The following is a 19,097-nucleotide window of genomic DNA, read 5'->3' on the forward strand; positions in this document are numbered from 1 at the left end:
TACATTGTATATCTGTATTTGAAATACTAATACTAATAATTACTGAGACACACTCTCACAAGTTAGAGTTGAGTCCACTTTAAAGTCCAGGTATAAGTCAACGAAAATATATATTTTTTATTCTGTTCAATTTGGTTTGTTGATGTAGATACATTTATGTTCCTTTTTATTATATATCTTATGATTTAAAAGAAATGTATTTGGCACTTGGAGCATCATTGACACCAAACGTTTGGGAAAAGACAAAAAATTATGGGAAACACAATTCTAAAGAATCCTTTTGGACAAAAAGTCTGGTTCTGGTTCTTCTACAGGTCCTTCTCAAACATTTAGCATATTGCGATAAAGTTCATTATTTTCCATAATGTAATGAGAAAAATTTAACTTTCATATATTTTAGATTCATTGCACACCAACTGAAATATTTCAGGTGTTTTACTTACTGATGATTTTGGCATACAGCTCATGAAAACCCAAAATTCCTATCTCAAAAAATTAACATATACATACATACATAAACGAGCTATTAACCTAATCATCTGAATCAACTAATTAACTCGAAACACCTACAAAAGATTCCTGAGGCTTTTAAAAACTCCCAGCCTGTTTCATTACTCAAAACCGCAATCATTGACACCCTCAAGCAAGAGGGTAAGACACAGAAAGAAATTTCTGAACAAATAGGCTGTTCCCAGAGTGCTGTATCAAGGCACCTCAGTGGGAAGTCTGTGGGAAGGAAAAAAGTGTGGCAAAAAACGCTGCACAACGAGAAGAGGTGACCGGACCCTGAGGAAGATTGTGGAGAAGGACCGATTCCAGACCTTGGGGGACCTGCGGAAGCAGTGGACTGAGTCTGGAGTAGAAACATCCAGAGCCACCGTGCACAGGCGTGTACAGGTGCCGCATTCCCCAGGTCAAGCCACTTTTGAACCAGAAAAAGCGGCAGAAGCGCCTGACCTGGGCTACATAGAAGCAGCACTGGACTGTTGCTCAGTGGTCCAAAGTACTTTTTTCAGATGAAAGCAAATTTTGCATTTCATTCGGAACTCAAGGTACCAGAGTCTGGAGGAAGACTGGGGAGAAGGAAATGCCAAAATGCCTGAAGTCCAGTGTCAAGTACCCACAGTCAGTGATGGTCTGGGGTGCTGGTGTTGGTCCACTGTGTTTTATCAAGGGCAGGGTCAATGCAGCAAGCTATCAGGAGATTTTGGAGCACTTCATGCTTCCATCTGCTGAAAAGCTTTATGGAGATTAAGATTTCATTTTTCAGCACGACCTGGGACCTGCTCACAGTGCCAAAACCACTGGTAAATGGTTTACTGACCATGGTATAACTGTGCTCAATTGGCCTGCCAACTCTCCTGACCTGAACCCCATAGAGAATCTGTGGGATATTGTGAAGAGAAAGTTGAGAGAAGCAAGACCCAACAATCTGGATGAGCTTAAGGCCGCTATCGAAGCATCCTGGGCCTCCATAACACCTCAGCAGTGCCACAGGCTGATTGCCTCCATGCCACGCCGCATTGAAGCAGTCATTTCTGCAAAAGGATTCCCCACCAAGTATTGAGTGCATAACTGAACATAATTATTTGAAGGTTTACTTTTTTTGTATTAAAAACACTTCTTTTATTGGTCGGATAAAATATGCTAATTTTTTTAGATAGGATAGATGTATGCCAAAATCATTAGTATTAAAAAAAATAAAAGACCTGAAATATTTCAGTTGGTGTGCAATGAATCTAAAATATATGAAAGTTTAATTTTTATCATTACATTATGGAAAATAATGTACTTTATCACAATATGCTGATTTTTTGAGAAGGACCTGTATATTCTCTCCAACCAAAGACTCGAGAAAAAAAAGGGGGAAATTGCTTGTTGTACCCTTGCTCAGAAAACTGTGTCCATTTCTGGGTAGTTCAATAATTTGGTAAAGTTATTATTTCTACAACTGCATCTAATTTGAAACGTTCCTAACCTCATTCCTGACCAGGTGAGTATTTATCGGGGGAAAAAAACAACACTTTTTGGCCGTGGGTGTGCATTTATTAACGGAGGCGAGAGCTACCTTGCACTTACCTGGTGCTGTGCTTTGAATCTGATTATGATAATCACCATCATTTCAAACACAGATAACATTTTTAAATCTGATACAGCAACACTAATGAACCAATCAAAAACGGAATACATTTCAGGTCATTTCCATCAGCGTTTGAGGGGAAACAGCTTCTGAGAAATGTATCAAAGAGCTTTTTGACTTTGTTCACAATGAATCCAATTTTATCTTGTTTTTCAAACAATTTTACAAGAGAAGAAATCAGATCTTTTCGTTTAGACAGTCATCATCTATAAAGGTTTCCATAGTAATGACAGGGCCAGGACACACCACTGAAATTTGATAGGACCGATCAGGGCTCATTTTAATCACATTTCCAAACCGTTTATTGTAGTTCATGTGACAAACAACAAAACAGGTTTGAGTGGGATACAAAAATCAGATTTTTGCTGCTCGTCTAAAGCTTTTGTCATCTTCAGTGTTCTTTTCTTGTCAACATCAGTTTCATCAAACACTATTGTCACATTGCATTTTTTACTACTCACGATACAGTGCTAATAGTTGGGGACACACAATACAGGATTCAGCAATATTATTGATTTGACTGTACTGACACTGAAAACCGAACGGAGCTGAACGATGACATCATTGTGTCTACATTCTGTCTTTATAGCTGAAATTGATCTTATTTCATTTTAGATGCTCTTTATACAGTTATTGAACAGAACAGAATCAATTCTGAACTGACATCAGCTGAACAATGACACTTTTCTCTTTAGAGCAGAATTGAATTATGTTTGCATCATTGAATCGTCATTTCATTATCTGTGATGAGACGACTCAACGCCGTCAACGCGATATGATTAACTAACTGTATTTTTCTATGCACATTTCTGAAATGCACTTTCTGTAAATCTGCTTTGAAACAATGTGTTTTGTGAAAAGCACAATAAAAAAAATTGGAATTGAACTGAATTTCCCTGTTGTCTTTACCCATGTAAAGCTGCTTTGAAACGTTCTGTATTATATAAAGTGATATATAAAGGTGAATTGACTTGACAGTAGCTCATTATTTGTGTTATGTATCCACCCTGCCCTTGAATAAGAGGATTACTAGATGATCAAAGACCCAATCAAGAACCCTCAAGTGGACTGAATCACAGATAATCTACATATGAGCATTGTTCAGGTGAACTCAAAGTCAGCAGCTCTTCGGGGTAAACCAACACTGCCAACAACAGCTGGGAGAAAATGGGATGGCATTTGGACTAATCGTCTGCAGCTGGTCTGAGTTATGAATTCAATTATCTTCGAGAAAGTAGGTGGATTTGGGGAGAGGTGGGATAAGTGAAAATATGAAAGCAAGAGCAGTCCTTTGTTTATAGATATCATAGCCTCTGTGTAGCATATTCTGCACACAGACCAGGCAATTTTGACACTGGATGCTAAGGGTGTAACGTACACAAAACTGACGGCTATGACATCACGGTTTGGTACAGCGGGAACTAAACATAAAACTGGCTTTTTTATATATTAAACAATGACTTCCTATACAAATTGTCTCTGTCTTTAAATTTATTGAGTTTTATACTTAAAGGTTTCTTAAGGATAATAAAAGTATCTTACATCAACATTACTATAATATTAAATGTTAACAACAGAGACCAAACTATTAGCCTAAATTCAGTAGCTATTTATTCTTAGATTTAATAATCAACACTCAAATATCAAATTGTATGCAAACTGCACAATTTAGTTATGTTATTACTCCAATTCGTTGTTGAAATATAAACATTTACATTTTCATGACACATTTTAAACATGATACAATAAATAATCAAGACATCAATAACAGATTAAGTAAAATATAAACAATACATTGGCTAATATAGTGCATATATTTAGCAAAAGTTTATATATATATATATATATATATATATATACATATACATACAGTGAGAAAATAAGTATTTGTCATTGTAGGTGCATGTCCACTGTGAGTGAGAGACATAATCTAAAAAAAAATCCTGAAATGTATGATTTTTTAAAACTATTTACTTGTATGATACAGCTGCAAATAAGTATCTGAACACCTGAGAAAATCAATTTGGTACAGTAGCCTTTGTTTGCAATCACAGAGGTCAAATTTTCCTGTAGTTTTTCACACACTGCAGGAGGGATTTTGGCTCCTCCACACAGATCTTCTCTAGATCAATCAGGTTTCTGGGCTGTTGCTGAGAGAAACAGAGTTTGGGCTCCCTCCAAAGACTCTCTATTGAGTTTAGGTCTGGAGACTGGCTAGGCCAAGCCAGAACCTTGAAATGCTTTTTACAGAGACACTCCTTGGTTATCCTGGCTGTGTGATTTGGGTCATTGTCATGTTGGAAGACCCAGCCTCGACCCATCTTCAATGCTCTAACTGAGGGAAGAAGGTTGTTCCCCAAAATCTCGCAATACATGGCCCCAGTCATCCTCTCCTTAATACTGTGCAGTCACCCTGTCCCATGTGCAGAAAAACGCCCCCAAAGCATGATGCTACCACCACCATGCTTTACAGTAGGGATGGTCCTCATCATTCTTCTCATCTGACCCCATGACTTTCTCCCATGACTCCTCTGGATCATCCAAATGGTCATTGGCAAATTTAAGATGGGCCTTGACATGTGCTGGTTTAAGCAGGGGAACCTTCCATGCCATGCGTGATTTCAAACCATGACGTCTTGTATATTACCATCAGTGTATTACCAACAGTAACTTTGGAAACAGTGGTCCCAGCTCTTTTCAGGTCATTGACCAGCTCCTCCCGTGTAGTCCTGGGCTGATTTCTCACCTTTCTTTGGATCATTGAGACCCCACGAGGTGAGATCTTGCATGGAGCTCCAGTCCGAGGGAGATTGACAGTCATGTTTAGCTTCTTCCAGTCATGTTTAGATTGCTCCAACAGTGGACTTTTTTTTCACCAAGCTGCTTGGCAATTTCCCCGTAGCCCTTTCCAGCCTTGTGGAAGTGTACAATTTTGTCTCTAGTGTCTTTGGACACCTCTTTGGTCTTAGCCATGTTAGTAGTTGGATTCTTACTGATTGTATGGGGTGGACAGGTGTCTTTATGCATATAATTTAGGATAATAAATGGAATGGAGGTGGACATTTTAAAGGCAGACTAACAATTTGGTGGTCAAATACTTATTTTCGTTACTGTATATACATATATATATACATATATATATATATATATATAAATGGGAGTTCATTTCGTTTGTTTAATGAACTAAATGACACGAAAAAAGATTTGTTCATTTTGATAAACAAGTTCGAACAGGAGAGTCACAAATGCACATTACAGAACAGAGCAAGGTGAGCATTTGAGCTTATACTTAAACTAGGGCTGGGCGATATGGCCTAAAAAAAAATCCCAGATTTTTTTACAAAAAATCCGATTTACGATTTAAATCGATTTTTTTCTGTCCCTACTTAAAATCAACCTGCAGATGACAAAGAAATTGTTCAAAACAAGTTTTAACTTTTTGTTTTGATATTCTCTTCTGTGATATTTGGATTAAAGTGCAATCAGAAACAACAAGCCAAAAAGACAAGAGGGCAGGCCCTGTCATTGTAAATAGTGTAAATGTAACATAACATGAAATGGGTGGGGGAAATTAGGCGCAAACTACAAATTCGAGTTAATCGATAAAATCGATTTATCGCCCAGCCCTAACTTAAACTTTGTTTTTTGTATTAAATTAGCGATCTTTTTGCTTGATAAGACCCTTACTCATCATCTGAAATCGTTTAAAGCCCTTTGAACAGTTTGCAGTTTGTACTGAAACTGTCTTTTGGACCTTGAACTGTTTGGTTCCCATTGAAGTCCATTAAATGGAGAAAAATCCTGGAATGTTTTTACCAAAAACCTTAATTTCTTTTCGACTGAAGAAAGAAAGACATGGACATCTTGGATGACATGGGGGTGAGTAAATTATCAGCAAAAGTTTTTTTTTAAAAGTGAACTACTCCTTTAATCTAAACATTCTGCAATTTTTAACATTCAGCACTTCTAGCCCCACATATATAACAGTAAGACATGTCATGTGAAATGAAAAATCTTACCGTGGGGCGTTTGGGCTGGAAAGAAACTGCAGTTTTACTGGAAGGATTTTCCATGATTCTTCAAACCAAGCTGCTACCTTGCCATCAGAAGTAATCCTGAAGAAATAAAAATGATAGATTATTAAAAATGCATTGTTTATCAAGAGGTGAGTTTCTGAGATACTCCAAGACTTCAAGTTAAACAGGAAGAACGACACACTTGACGCAACAAGATTGAGGCAATGTACATCTTTAAATGAGAAAGAAAAGAAGCAAATAGACGATATTCCTACATATATAATTTAGTGTGTTTTTAGTGATTTTAAAGCTTTAGCAGCTATAGCCACTAAAAGAGCTTTGTGAAATATCCTCAGAAACAGCATATGGTTTGGATTATTTGGAGAAAGTGGGCAGCACAAATCTTGAAAATTTAAGCCAATCGATCATCACTCCCAGGTGGTTGGTCCCAGTATGCAGTAGGTCATAAACCCTGCCCTCTCCATGTAATTAATACAAATTAATTTTTTTTTTTTTTTTTTTTTTTCATTTTAGGTATATATTTTTATCACGTTGATGCAAGTTCAAGTGTTCGTTTTTTTTAAACAAGTTTGATTTTAGTTAGTTATTTGACAGCTTCTATGAGCAAAGTAGTCACTGAGGAACCACCATACTTTTTTCGGGATCCTCAGGAGGAGATTGGAGCTTTAACTTTAATTTCCACATTTCCATAACAGTTTACTTCACACCGATTGATTGTAATGATTTGTTCTAAAAAGATTCTGCGGGAGTGTGGGCGGGGCCTTGAGTCTGTGGGATCAGCGCCATATCAAGACATTGGCGGCTTCACTTGTATTTAATGGAAAAGAGTGAAAGTGCATCGTCCATCTTTTTTACATTGAAATACATCATCCAATTTATCCTAAACATGAGACATGCTTTATATGGGCTTCAAAACAACGTGTAAGATATAGTTAACTGTAACAAGTATAGTTTAATGTATCTTAAAAACCTTTATAAATACAGATTTTTGTTTAATCCAAATAGGAAAAAAGTACAAAATAAATTAATATATATATATATATACATATACATATATACACACACACACTATATAGTAGATTTTTTTTTGGCCCATATCACCCAGCCCTACTACTAAATGACCTCTATTATCTGAAAAAGGTTAAGCTTAACATCAGTTCTGCTGAGCTGACTGCAAAATTATTGATGTCATCTAACTCCTTACCAAACACAGAATTCATGGTGAATACAAATCCTTTTTATTTACATAGCAGCATTTATTTAATAAAATGTATCCTTCTAGAAAGTTAATATTAATATCATTAATATTGAAATCCAATGAGCTTCTTCCTCTCTCCAATAATAACAGCACAAGCATAAACAAGACAGGATCCCATTCTCCTCAGCACCCTCAAAAACCTCATTATCCCCATCTCTCTCCAAAGCGGAGAGTATCTCACTGTTCATCAAACTTTGGCCCTATAGCTACAATTATTTCATGTCCGAACATCTCCTCATCTCTATTTAGTCCAGTTTTCATTTCTCACTCCTTTTCTTCACATCCACCTCTGAATTGCAGAAATGAACTATGCTCGTTTCATTTTGTTCATTGTTGCATTACGAAACGTGTCAGAAAACATAACAACGCAAGGAGTGCTATATGACGCAAGGTTCTATATATGTGTTTTATACATATATAGGTGTGTGTGTGTGTGTGTGGTTGTGTAAAGGACAATCCACGGTTTGGTCAGTTTTGATGATCATTGAGTTCCATAGATATACACACAGACAAAATATATTTTAGGATGATATGAGGGTGACTAAAAGAGGATAGAATCTTCTATTCTGAGAGAACTATCCTTTTAAAGTAATTTTTATAATAGCTAGTCACCTGAATAATAACAAATCCACTTTAATGGCACAAACATTTGAAGCTAACTACCACCCCATTAAGAACTAAGCGTTTTTACTGCAACAGAAGAGTGCACTTTTAAGTATGTTCAAGGGACCTGCCATCTGCATACTGAAATATGTTTCTGGCCTTGTTTCTATCTCATTATTCAATTTTCACTACCTAAGGGAGGAACAACACTGCCAAAAGCTCTGGCAAAAAATAAAATAAAATGTAAAAGTGTACCTTCAATAACCTGACTTTAAAACTATGTACTAATATGGAAAAAAATAAAAGTTGTGTGGGTCATTTCTGTTTTGCAGTACCTTTTGAACTCATGTTTTTTTTTTTTTTTTTTTACTAATGAGCACTTTGTATGCAGCAGAGATAATTTTCTAGATCATATTGTGGAGAATGTGCAGAGTACATGAATATCTACAGCATTTCTGTCACTCTTTATCTGTCTATAGGGCTGCATGATATTAGAAAAAAAAAATCTGACGTTTCAATGTTTCACCAGATAAATCAGTCTATTTGGAAAGAATTAATCTAGAATGATTGGGGTGATTTTGTAGTGGAGTGAATCTGCATTAAAAAAATATATATATATTTTTTTTTATATAAAGAGTTCAGATGCAAAAGCCTCTAAATGCCATTTGAAATTTTCTTCTTTAATGATGATTTTTATCAAACTTGTATATTTAAGTTCAGTAATTTCACTTAAATAACAATTAATAGGTAATTATCATTGCCATTTAAGTGAAATTACTGAACTTAAATATACAAGCTTGATAAAAATGATCATTCTAGAAGAAAATTTAAAATGGCACTTAGAGGCTTTTGCATCTGAACTCTTCAATATATATATATATATATATATATATATATATATTTATCATAATATATATATATATATATATATTTTTTTTTTTCAAGCATAAATACAAAAAAACAAAGATACCTGAAAAAAAAAAATAGGCGAAACAGTCCTTCCAGAAAAATTAGGAGTTTTTTTATGATTGTTGCGGGCAAAAATCCTTGATTATATGGCATGTTTTCTTAAAAAATACAATGGAATATGCGGGATGTTTATGCAATTTTATGCAATGAAATTGGGGGAACTTGCAAAAACTATGGTTTGGTGAAAAAAGAGAAAAAAATTGATTCACTTTTTGATTTCACTTTACATTAAAGTCAGCGTGAAACGGAAGTTGAGATTGTTATTTTTTCCTTGACACAACATATAGCTGAGTGAAACGGCTTCTGAAATTAGCAATAAATGTAGGGCAGGGCTTGATTTCGTCCTTCGGGAATTGATTGGATCATTAGAGGTTGGGCATTGCATAAAAAATGGAGGCAGATTTGAATGCGATTCTCTGAGAGGCGGTGCACTTATAGCCGCACCCTCTTCGGATATGGCCGCACCATTTCGCCATTCCACGTGAGCGAAATAGAAGAGAGGTCGTTTCGATGGGGGAGGGAAGGGTAATGTCTTTGATTAAAGATTATAAGGGTACATGAATTTTTAAAAAATAATGAAGTGGACAGATAAATAATTTATAATAAACACTACAGTAATACATATAGAAAAAAAGATTTGTCAAATTTGATTTCATGCCGACTTTAAGGCTACAACCTTAAAGGACAAGTTCGGTATTTTACAGTTAAAGCCCTGTTTTAAGATCGTTTCTGATTAAATAGAATGGTTAGGATTGTTTTTTAGACAGATGCTGCTGTCACGAGATTGTTTGGTTTCTGTGTTAGCAGACCTACTTTCTGTGTTAGCTACACCCCAGACCACTTGGTGAGTTTCACGTCTTTGTAAACTAAAGTTTTATGCGTTTTTATGAATGATTGTCCCAGTGCACCTATGCTACCATTATAAAGGTGGGGGGGTGCTAACAAAGAAACCAAAAAATCTTGTGACAGCAGCATCTGTCTAAAAAACAATCCTAACCATTCTATTTAATCAGAAACGATCTTAAAACACGGCTTTAATTGTAAAATACCGAACTTGTCCTTTAATGTAAAGAATAATTTCGTATTAGGCTGCTTCCTATGGTAAGCAACCATACTACATCATGCTGAGAATATTTAAGTTATCATCGTAAGTCATTGATGAGTCAAACAAGTTCTGTAGCTTTACAAAAGGAATATGCTACAACTTCTGTAAAAATGAAAAAAATTGTGTGCTTTCCGTTTTACAGAGTTAGCTAAAAACAGACATCTGTTAAAATAAATGCTTCCAATGCACAAAGTGCAATCTCTTACTATAACGTAAATTTACATCATTGAACACACTAGGAAACTGCTTTGCGTGGTCTTTTGCACTTATTTTCTTTTTGGCAAATGAGGCTGATTTGCGGGCTTAATCATGGCTTCATCGCAGGGTTTGTAAAATAGGGTTTGCAGCTTATCGATGAAGTTCATGTCGCGTAATTACGTCACTTCATAGCGTTTCCTTTGACACCAGGGAAACGGCTGCTCTTGTATGAATTAAACGCCAAATTTTTCAACTTTCTGCTAAAATAAGACTTTTTTTGCAGCGAAAATGCGGGGATTACGAAATCGACAATTTATGCGGCGAAAACGCGGTGTATTTGAAAAAAATGTGGCCCCCACATAAACATGCAGACTTTAGCTGATTTTGCACTAACTCATGATCGCATAATCACGTTTTTCTGGAAGGACTGGCTAAAGCACTCAGTTTCCTTTATCTTCCTCAAGTCTGACAGAATTGATATACAGATTTTGTATTAATCAAAGGTAAAATAACACTGTATAGTCTTCAATGAATAAATTAAATATAATTCATCTATGTCTACAAGTGTGACAATCTTTATATTTTACAGTTTTGTTAACATTAAAGGTACAATATGTAAGATTTTTGTAATAAAATATTCAAAAAACACTTTCAGAGTGTGATATATTTCATGCAGTTGTGTAATTTACATTATCCCAAAAGTTTCCAAGATCGTATTCGTTTTAATTCTCAGTTTTTAAACGAAAACGCAGTAGTGTGGAAGGGCCTGAGAGAGTGACGGCGATTAGACCATTTTGGTCGCATATGCTCCTGAAATTGAATCTGTGCAATAGTCTCGATAAGTAAAAAATTAGTCTCGATAAGTCAAACCACGAACGTCGTGCTGAGTGATCTGAACTGTATGAAGTTCAGCGAACTTCTGAACTGTATGAACGGCTTTCGGGGATCGACTTATCGAGACTATTTTTTAAGATGGCTCCTGTCTGTATACGCGAAGTGAACTGTCTTCAAAAAGTATCTTCTTATTAAACGGTCCGTACACTTACAAAGTTCTCAATGCTTCGTTTTGCATGTATGGAGCCTCATTATGTTACTGCGTTAGTGTGGGGCTAGTTTGAGCCTTGTTAGTGGTATAAACTAGCGATTTCTTTTTACTTAGTCAATGACCCATTTCTAGCATTATACGCTAAACAGTTTTTAGAGATAAAACTCTTTATATTCGATTATCATGAAAACAAAACTCAGAGAACGATTAACTAGGTAGCGATGTTTTATTAAACCAAAGGTTCATTGTTCGCTGGAGTTCTCCTTTAACTTTAAGGTAGATTTTGGATTGGTTAATATTAGCTGTTAATCATTCCCACTCCCTTTCACTGCGCTCCATTGTCACATGACAGGGAGCTGACTACCGCGTGAAATTGAAAAGGCTGAATAAGAGAGAAGATTAAACAAACGCTGACAGATTTCTTTTGTAAGCCATCACCTAAAGTCACAAATAATCCTGGTTCCACCAGCTGAAAATAAATCATACAGCTTTAGGAGAGAGTGGCCAGAAGATTTTGAGTGGCTCCGCTATGCTGATGGTTCAATGCATTGTGTTCACTGTAAAGCCTGTGGGACAGAGTTTGCAGGCAACAGCGTTCGTAACTGAATTAATACATTTTAAGTGCGAGAGAAATATAATTTTAAGAGCTACACGGATCAACTTTAACGATAACCATTCGTTTTCTTCAATTGTTTACGTTTTTGTAAGCTATAAGCGGTTCGGGTTGTGTTTACTTTGTTACTCATCAAGGCAGGCATTTTGAGATCATTTTGAGATCATTTTGAGATCACTTTGCATGTATGAGTCCGTTAAAGCACAAATAGATGAGAAAGAGAAATTAGTTGTTCATGTGCTTTCTGTGAATTTCAAATAGAGTTCTCTTTCGCATCTTTTTGCACTCAAATGGTTTAAATTTGCTTGAAAGTTTAAACTGACAGGACCCAAAACTTTTACTCTATGATTTGCAATTAATCAAAGATTTACATGCGTTTTTAAACCTGGTGCCTGGTCTATATGAATTGCATATCATCAACTACGATCCACTTGACATCGCACATCCGAACTATGGCAAAATGCACACATTGTGATATCGATGCTAAAACGCTATATCACGCAGCCCTACTAGCCGTTTCTTAATACCAAGTATGCCAAGTTCACACTTCCAGATTTAAACCGTAGTCCAGATTTGAACCGTGTTTTCCTAGATGTGAGATCTGAATCGGAACAGCACCTGCCCAGTGAATGATGACACTTTACAAGTTCACAAGAACACATATTGAGAAACTAATGACTCCAACCTAACTGTATAATTTAAATGAATTATTTCTATTGGTATAATGCTGTGTTTCTTTTATCATCTTTTGACAATCAGATTTGTGCAATTTCACAGAAAAGTTCAATTGTAATAGATCACTTCACAAATTTAAAATACCACAAATGCATTGCTGAGACTTACTGATTATTGTGCTTTAGTTTAGGATAATAAATAATAATCCATTCAGGGTGATTTAATCACTCTCTCAGATGCTCCAAATTGAAAGACTTTCCATGGAAAAAAAAAAAAACATTCTCAGTCACTCTTCACTTTCATCACTTTGTTTTCTTCCAAAAAAGACTGACACGTGACTGAGAATTCCCACAGAAGAAAGTCATGCAGGTTTTGGAAAAACACGAGGGTAAGCAAACATTGACAAAATTACAAACTGGTCACATGAGCGCGAGTAAAGGACTCAATTGTTATGATTGTGATTGCTATCACACAAAAATGTATAAAACTATTAATAGTAAACTACATTCTGAAGAAAATGTTTAGCTTGAAAATTCGCAATGCACTTAATCTTTATATTGTGATAAAGGAAAACTAACATGATTTTCATCTTTTAAACTGTTAAAAGTCAGCACAACACTCACTGAATTTGTGACTGTATTTTCTTCCCTAGCTGCTTGTTAAATACCCCTGTGGTGAAAATCAAGCTTTTAATGTTGTTTATGTCTATGTGATGTTTTTAATATGGTACGACAGATTCACAAGTCAACACCGTTGCTGAGTATTTTCTCTTTAAAACTGCAGTGAAAAAAAGCAGTTTGAAATGTGTTCTTATGTCACCAACGTATCCAATCACGTCAACGTGTGGCGGGCTTTAGCATAATCATTAACTATTCACTGAAGCAGGGGTCTCAAGAGAAGCCAGGTTATCCCCGTATATTTTTCTGTTAAAGGAATAGTTCACTTTGAAATTAATTTTTGACATGTTTTAGCTTACCTCAAGGGGATCTAAGATGTAGGTGTCTTTGTTTCCACAGCATTTTCAATTTTGAAATTTTTTGGTCAAACCATTGTTGTCTGTCAGTCATACACTGGAGGTGAAGGGGGTCCTCAATCGGTTCACCTCAAAGAGCATGCACAGAGAAGTCAAAACTAAACATGATTTAATGACTCGTACATGTAAGTACACATTGATGGCCTAAGACACGAAACGAGCAGTTTGTGTGAGAAAACGAACAGTATTTATATCGTTTTACCTCTTGTAATCATAGCCATGACAAAATGATCTGACGGCACGGCGCTTCGGTCTGCGCATGCGCTTGAAGTGATCGCTTGCGCAGATACGTCACTCTTTGTTTATACAGAGATTTCGGAAGTTTTACCTTTCACTAAACATATTTAGATATACGGGAAACTGCAATGAAAGACGATTTTGGTATATCTAAATATGTTTAGTAAAAGGTAAAACTTCCGAAATCTCAGCGTAAATATTGAGTGACGTCACACGCAAGCGATCATGTCCGGCGTAACATTGAACTGATTCAGTTCGGTTCAGTTGGACATTGAACAACTGATTCAAATCACTTGGATTACACGAGGTAAAAACGATATAAATACTGTTCATTTTCTCACAAAAACCGCTCGTTTCGGGTCTTAGGCCATCAATGTGTACTTACATTTACGAGTCATTAAATTATGTTTAATTTTGACTTCTCTGTGCATGCTTTTTGGTGGACCCCCTTAGCCTCCAGTGTATGACTGTCAGTCATAGACATCAACGGTTTGACTAAAAAATGTCAAAATTGAAAATGCTGTGGAAACAAAGACACCTAGCCTACATCTTGGATGCCCTTGAGGTAAGCTAAAACATATCAAAAATTAATTTCAAAGTGAACTATCCCTTTAATATGAAAAACCTTGGCTTGTACATTTAGCAATATAGCATATTACAATGTTAAAATGAATTATATTCCTTTTTCACTAATGTTCTAAGTTGTTCAAAGCGTTTCTGCGGCATAGTTTGTGTGTAACATTAGCAACACATTACTAGCTGTTTGATAACGCAGTCAAGCAAAAGGTTAATCATAATTAATTACTGTTATGTACCAGACGTTGTAAAGAGCACAGGCGTCAGTTTGGTTTGAAATGTGCTGGGGACAGAGACGCATTCGGAAGTGCATTTTCAAAAGTGCTGGGTACAAACTTGTCAAACTGTGCAGCCTCTCTGCTCAACCCGTAAATAAATGGTAAAGACCTATACAATTGTGCAGCGTTTACCTCTGTTGACCCAGTGGATCTCTGAGCTGGTGAGTAAGTGGACATGGGGCTAATTTGAATATTCATAAAAAATAAAAAATAAAAAACAATTTCACAGAAAAAAAAACACATTTTAATATGTCATTTTGGTGATCAAATATGAGTTTTAAGGGATACAATTATTGACAAAAGGGGCCTTTAAATGTGTAAAATGAATTGTGCACAAATAGTTCTCAGCATTCCTTATGTCATGACGAATTAACAAGCGTATTTTGACAAATCCGAGTGAAACTGCGTGTTGAAAAAGACAAATGTAGGACGGGACTTGATTTTGTCCATCAGGAATTGTTTGATTGGATGGTTGGATCATTGTGGTTTGCTATTGCTGTGATTTCATGTCATCAGAGAAGAGATGAGGGGTCACTGCAAGAGGGAGGGGAACTTATTTTGATTAAAGAGGACTTTTTAGTTCTTTTTACATTTTCAAACAAAGTGTACTCCAGACGGAGAGAGCCCGCTGTTTTGAAAAAGGGGTTTCATGGAGACAGGAACTAAAGAACCTTACTGGCAGACTGGGAAAACTCTATTTTTTTTTTTCATTCAAGCATGAAAAGGGCAAAATATAAGAGACCAGGGTTCGAATCCACTGTGAGACACCATTGTGTCCCTGAGCAAGAGATTTCCGCGACGCATGCGCAATAATTGCACAAGTAGCAGAATAATAATGTAATTCTTGCGCATAAGTCGTGGAAATCTCTTGAACTCTCGTCTCGGGCCCAGAAGGAAGAAAAGGAATAGTTGAATTACTTCTCTCTCTGCCTCGAGTCAGGTTACTAGTGTAAGTGTAACAGCGTAAGCTTCTGATATTGTACGTCACACGCATCACACACGTGACCAGCGTCGGCCAATAGTGAACCTACGTGTGACGTAGCTCTACGCAATCACACTACGTTAACTGACTAGAGGTCCATAGAGATGGAAGTGAATAGTTGAAATAAAGTCGTTATTTTTGTATGTTTTTGCGCACAAAAAGTATTTGCGTCGCTTGATAAAGTTAAGATTGAGCCACTTGGACTATTTTAACGATGTCTTTAATAACTTTTCGAGGCTGGCAAGTTTCAATTTCTCAAGAAGCCAATGAACTAGTATGCAGGAGTGATCCTTTGGATAAAAAGCATCACCTAACAATTAATAAATGTAATATGGCCTCTTATATATGCATAGACTGTTTATAATCAACACTGCATTATTCCTTAAAAATGATTCATTACTGTCAATATTGATTTCATGGTGACTTTTATATTTGACATATGAAAACGTACTACAAGACAATAATGATCCGCGTATTTTTATTTAACCAGCAAAGTGGTGTGAGACTCGCTCACCAACCCGGCATCACTCACGAGACCGATGAGCCGTGAGCACCTGAAGCTCGTGAGTCAGCTATACTTCACGCGCACAGGTCAACAAGGCGCATGCGCTGGGCTCATTTAAACCATAAAGCAGCACAGATGTAGCACGCACGGCACAACTCTTTTCTTTTTGATATGTGATTTAAGTTAGAAAACTCCAGTGTGTCATGATAATATTATTTATAAGAATAATATAATATAGATGGCTTAATCATCCGGCCCCAGCAGTTCCATCTATGGAAGTTAATTTAATATATCATTCAAGGCACGTTGCTTGCAAAAGCTTTCTGCTTCTTTGACGGACAAAAGTAAAACAGCTCAAGGGTACGAACTCCTTTAAACTGGGGTTATCCATTATGCAAAATTAGGACTAAGCGAGAATAAAACACTTCCCATGTTCCTAATCGACCCAGGCACATAAATATAAAAAGGCCTCAGCATTGATGTGGGAAGAAATCAAGCAAAACGAAGCTAACGTTAGATATCACTCGTTGCTAGTTAAAGTCCACCATGCTCCGCAAAATCCCCCAATATTTCACACAGTTCATATTCAAAGTTAAGCTATAAATTCAAAAAAATATATTGATCGAGTAAAGAAAGAACGACTGACAAGCAACACTCACCTGCAGCAATTAGATGAAACCTTACACTTGCTGTTACTAACGCAGCTCTACCGTTTATCGCCCCCTACAGGTGAGGACATTAAGGTTTCTTCTGCACTCATAGGTTTTCTGTTATGTTATGTTATGTTATGTTATGTTATGTTATGTTATGTTATGTTATGTTATGTTATGTTATGTTATGTTATGTTATGGAATAATTGACGACGACGGGCCGTTAACCCTTGTGCTGCATTAGATTTTTAACACCGTTGAGTGCATTAAGGACCAAAAATGGCCACATATTAAACATTGCCTAAAATATTATAGGCTATATTATTATTATTTTCCACTTTTACCAAGTTAAATCTTTTAACCAGCATCATTCCTCATCATAACTACCAAAAATGTATTCAATTTCAGGATTTTAACCCTTTAATTACCAGTTTTGTTTGCGAAACCATCGATTTGTATAAGAGGAAAAAACACAAAAATTCAATTATTTTCAATAAACTAAATGCAAAGAGAAAACTTTAGATTTGGATTATCACAGTCCCACTTTGCAAAAAATCCCACTTAGCGCGTTAGAGACCAAAAATGGCCACCTATTAAACATTGCCTATTGCCTAAAATAAGGTGCATTTCCACCCATAGGGAATAAATATGTAGTGACGTCATCTGGTGGAATACACTATATAATGCAAATATAATGCTTTTGCTTCAAAATGAAAGGATGTTTGTGCAAAAATCATGTTTCATGTATTACTGACAGCCTCAGATTTAAACAACGTTTTAATGGGTTTCAATGGGCCATTTTTGGTCTTTATGGTGCTGAGTGTTACTATTTGATCTACACAGTGTGTGTTATACATATTTTGCAAAATGGGATCACATTTTTTACATGTATCCAAAAAGTCACAATTTTGCCAAATTTCATACCATTTGCATTAAAACAGCCAAAATGGTCAAAGAAATTAAACTGCAAAAGACCAAAAATGTCCCTAATGCAGCATAAGGGTTAAATTATTAGAAAAATAATGCACACCTGTCTGAGGTGGTGGTAATGTGGCCACATCGCGAAGCGGAGTTGGCGAAGTGATATGGAATAATGCGGTCAAGACCTGCCTGGAACTACTTCAACCGTGTTTCCCTGAACATAATTGCAGAACTTTGGTCAACCCATCGGCATCAGAATCAAGTATTTAACAGCCCTATGTTATGTTATGTTATGTTATGTTATGTTGCTGAGTTATAGGATGGAGAAAAGAATAAATGAAATTACATTTGCTTCAGTTGTTTTTGCTTTAACCAGCTTCTGCATTATTTTCTTTGCAGTCAGTCTCACATCTTTAGTTCCACCACAACCTTCAGGATTTGTTCAGCGTTTAATATTATTCTCTTTTTTCCCTTTATTTTGACAAGGCCCGAAACTTCTTTTCTCCCTGCTGTATTGTCTTCTTTTTCATTCTGTTCAGATTTGTATTTATTTATTTATGGACTTTTTTTTTTTTTTTTGCCCTGCCTCTTGTCTTGTTTTGAACAGGATTACGCTGGATCGGATGTCCGGATGTTGAATAAGTCATCATGTTTGCCTAACTCTCCTGGAAATTGTAAAAAGTTCCCTGTCTGTTCAAAGGACATATTGAAGCCCAGGTCTCCATTTTATATAACCTTTCTTCTGGCTTGTAAAACGTTTGCAAGGTTGCCATCACTTCGTCTCACAACAATCCAACTAGTAATTTCATTGTAATACTTTTAAAATGAAATCATTTTGAAAGGTTTTTTTGATGCGTTTGATTTCTGCTCACCCAGAAATCATCCCATCTTTTTCTTCTTTTGATACAGTGCCATCCTTTGGCATAAGATGACCTGATACATAAAAGACCAGCTGCCCAGGTAATAAGAGATGCTTGCTGATTGCATTAGCAAACACTGTTTCATTTCAGTCCAAAAGCACAAACTCAATCTGAGTGAATTTATTATTACAGGCAAAACATGAATAAGTTGATATAATAAGGGATTAGACCTGGTTCAAAAAAGACTTTAAGATCTCCTGACATAAGTGAAATAGGATTTATCCTATTTTTTATAAATCCAACAGATTTTAAAATAATCTTGTCAATTATAAAACAAAGACAGACAACAAAGGGGTTACATATTAACATCACTAAGACAGATACTCAGCAAAGAAATTAAAAAAAAATCAGC

General features: G+C 36.0%; 1 protein-coding gene across 1 annotated transcript in view; it reads right to left on the reverse strand.

The window, feature by feature from the left end:
• gpat2 (glycerol-3-phosphate acyltransferase 2, mitochondrial) overlaps positions 1 to 16,979 on the reverse strand; it is a 67,253-nt gene extending 50,274 nt beyond the window's left edge. Inside the window, exons 1-2 of the mRNA XM_039663415.2 lie at positions 16,914 to 16,979; positions 6,160 to 6,255 (exon numbers count right to left, since the gene is read on the reverse strand). Coding sequence (XP_039519349.2) covers positions 6,160 to 6,213 — 54 coding nt within the window. The 5' untranslated portion in view covers positions 6,214 to 6,255; positions 16,914 to 16,979. The remainder of the gene's footprint in view (positions 1 to 6,159; positions 6,256 to 16,913) is intronic.
• Between the last annotated feature and the right edge of the window lie 2,118 nt (positions 16,980 to 19,097).

Source organism: Pimephales promelas, chromosome 14, assembly GCF_988280905.1.
Source record: "Pimephales promelas chromosome 14, fPimPro1.hap1.1, whole genome shotgun sequence".
Lineage (NCBI taxonomy): Eukaryota > Metazoa > Chordata > Actinopteri > Cypriniformes > Leuciscidae > Pimephales > Pimephales promelas.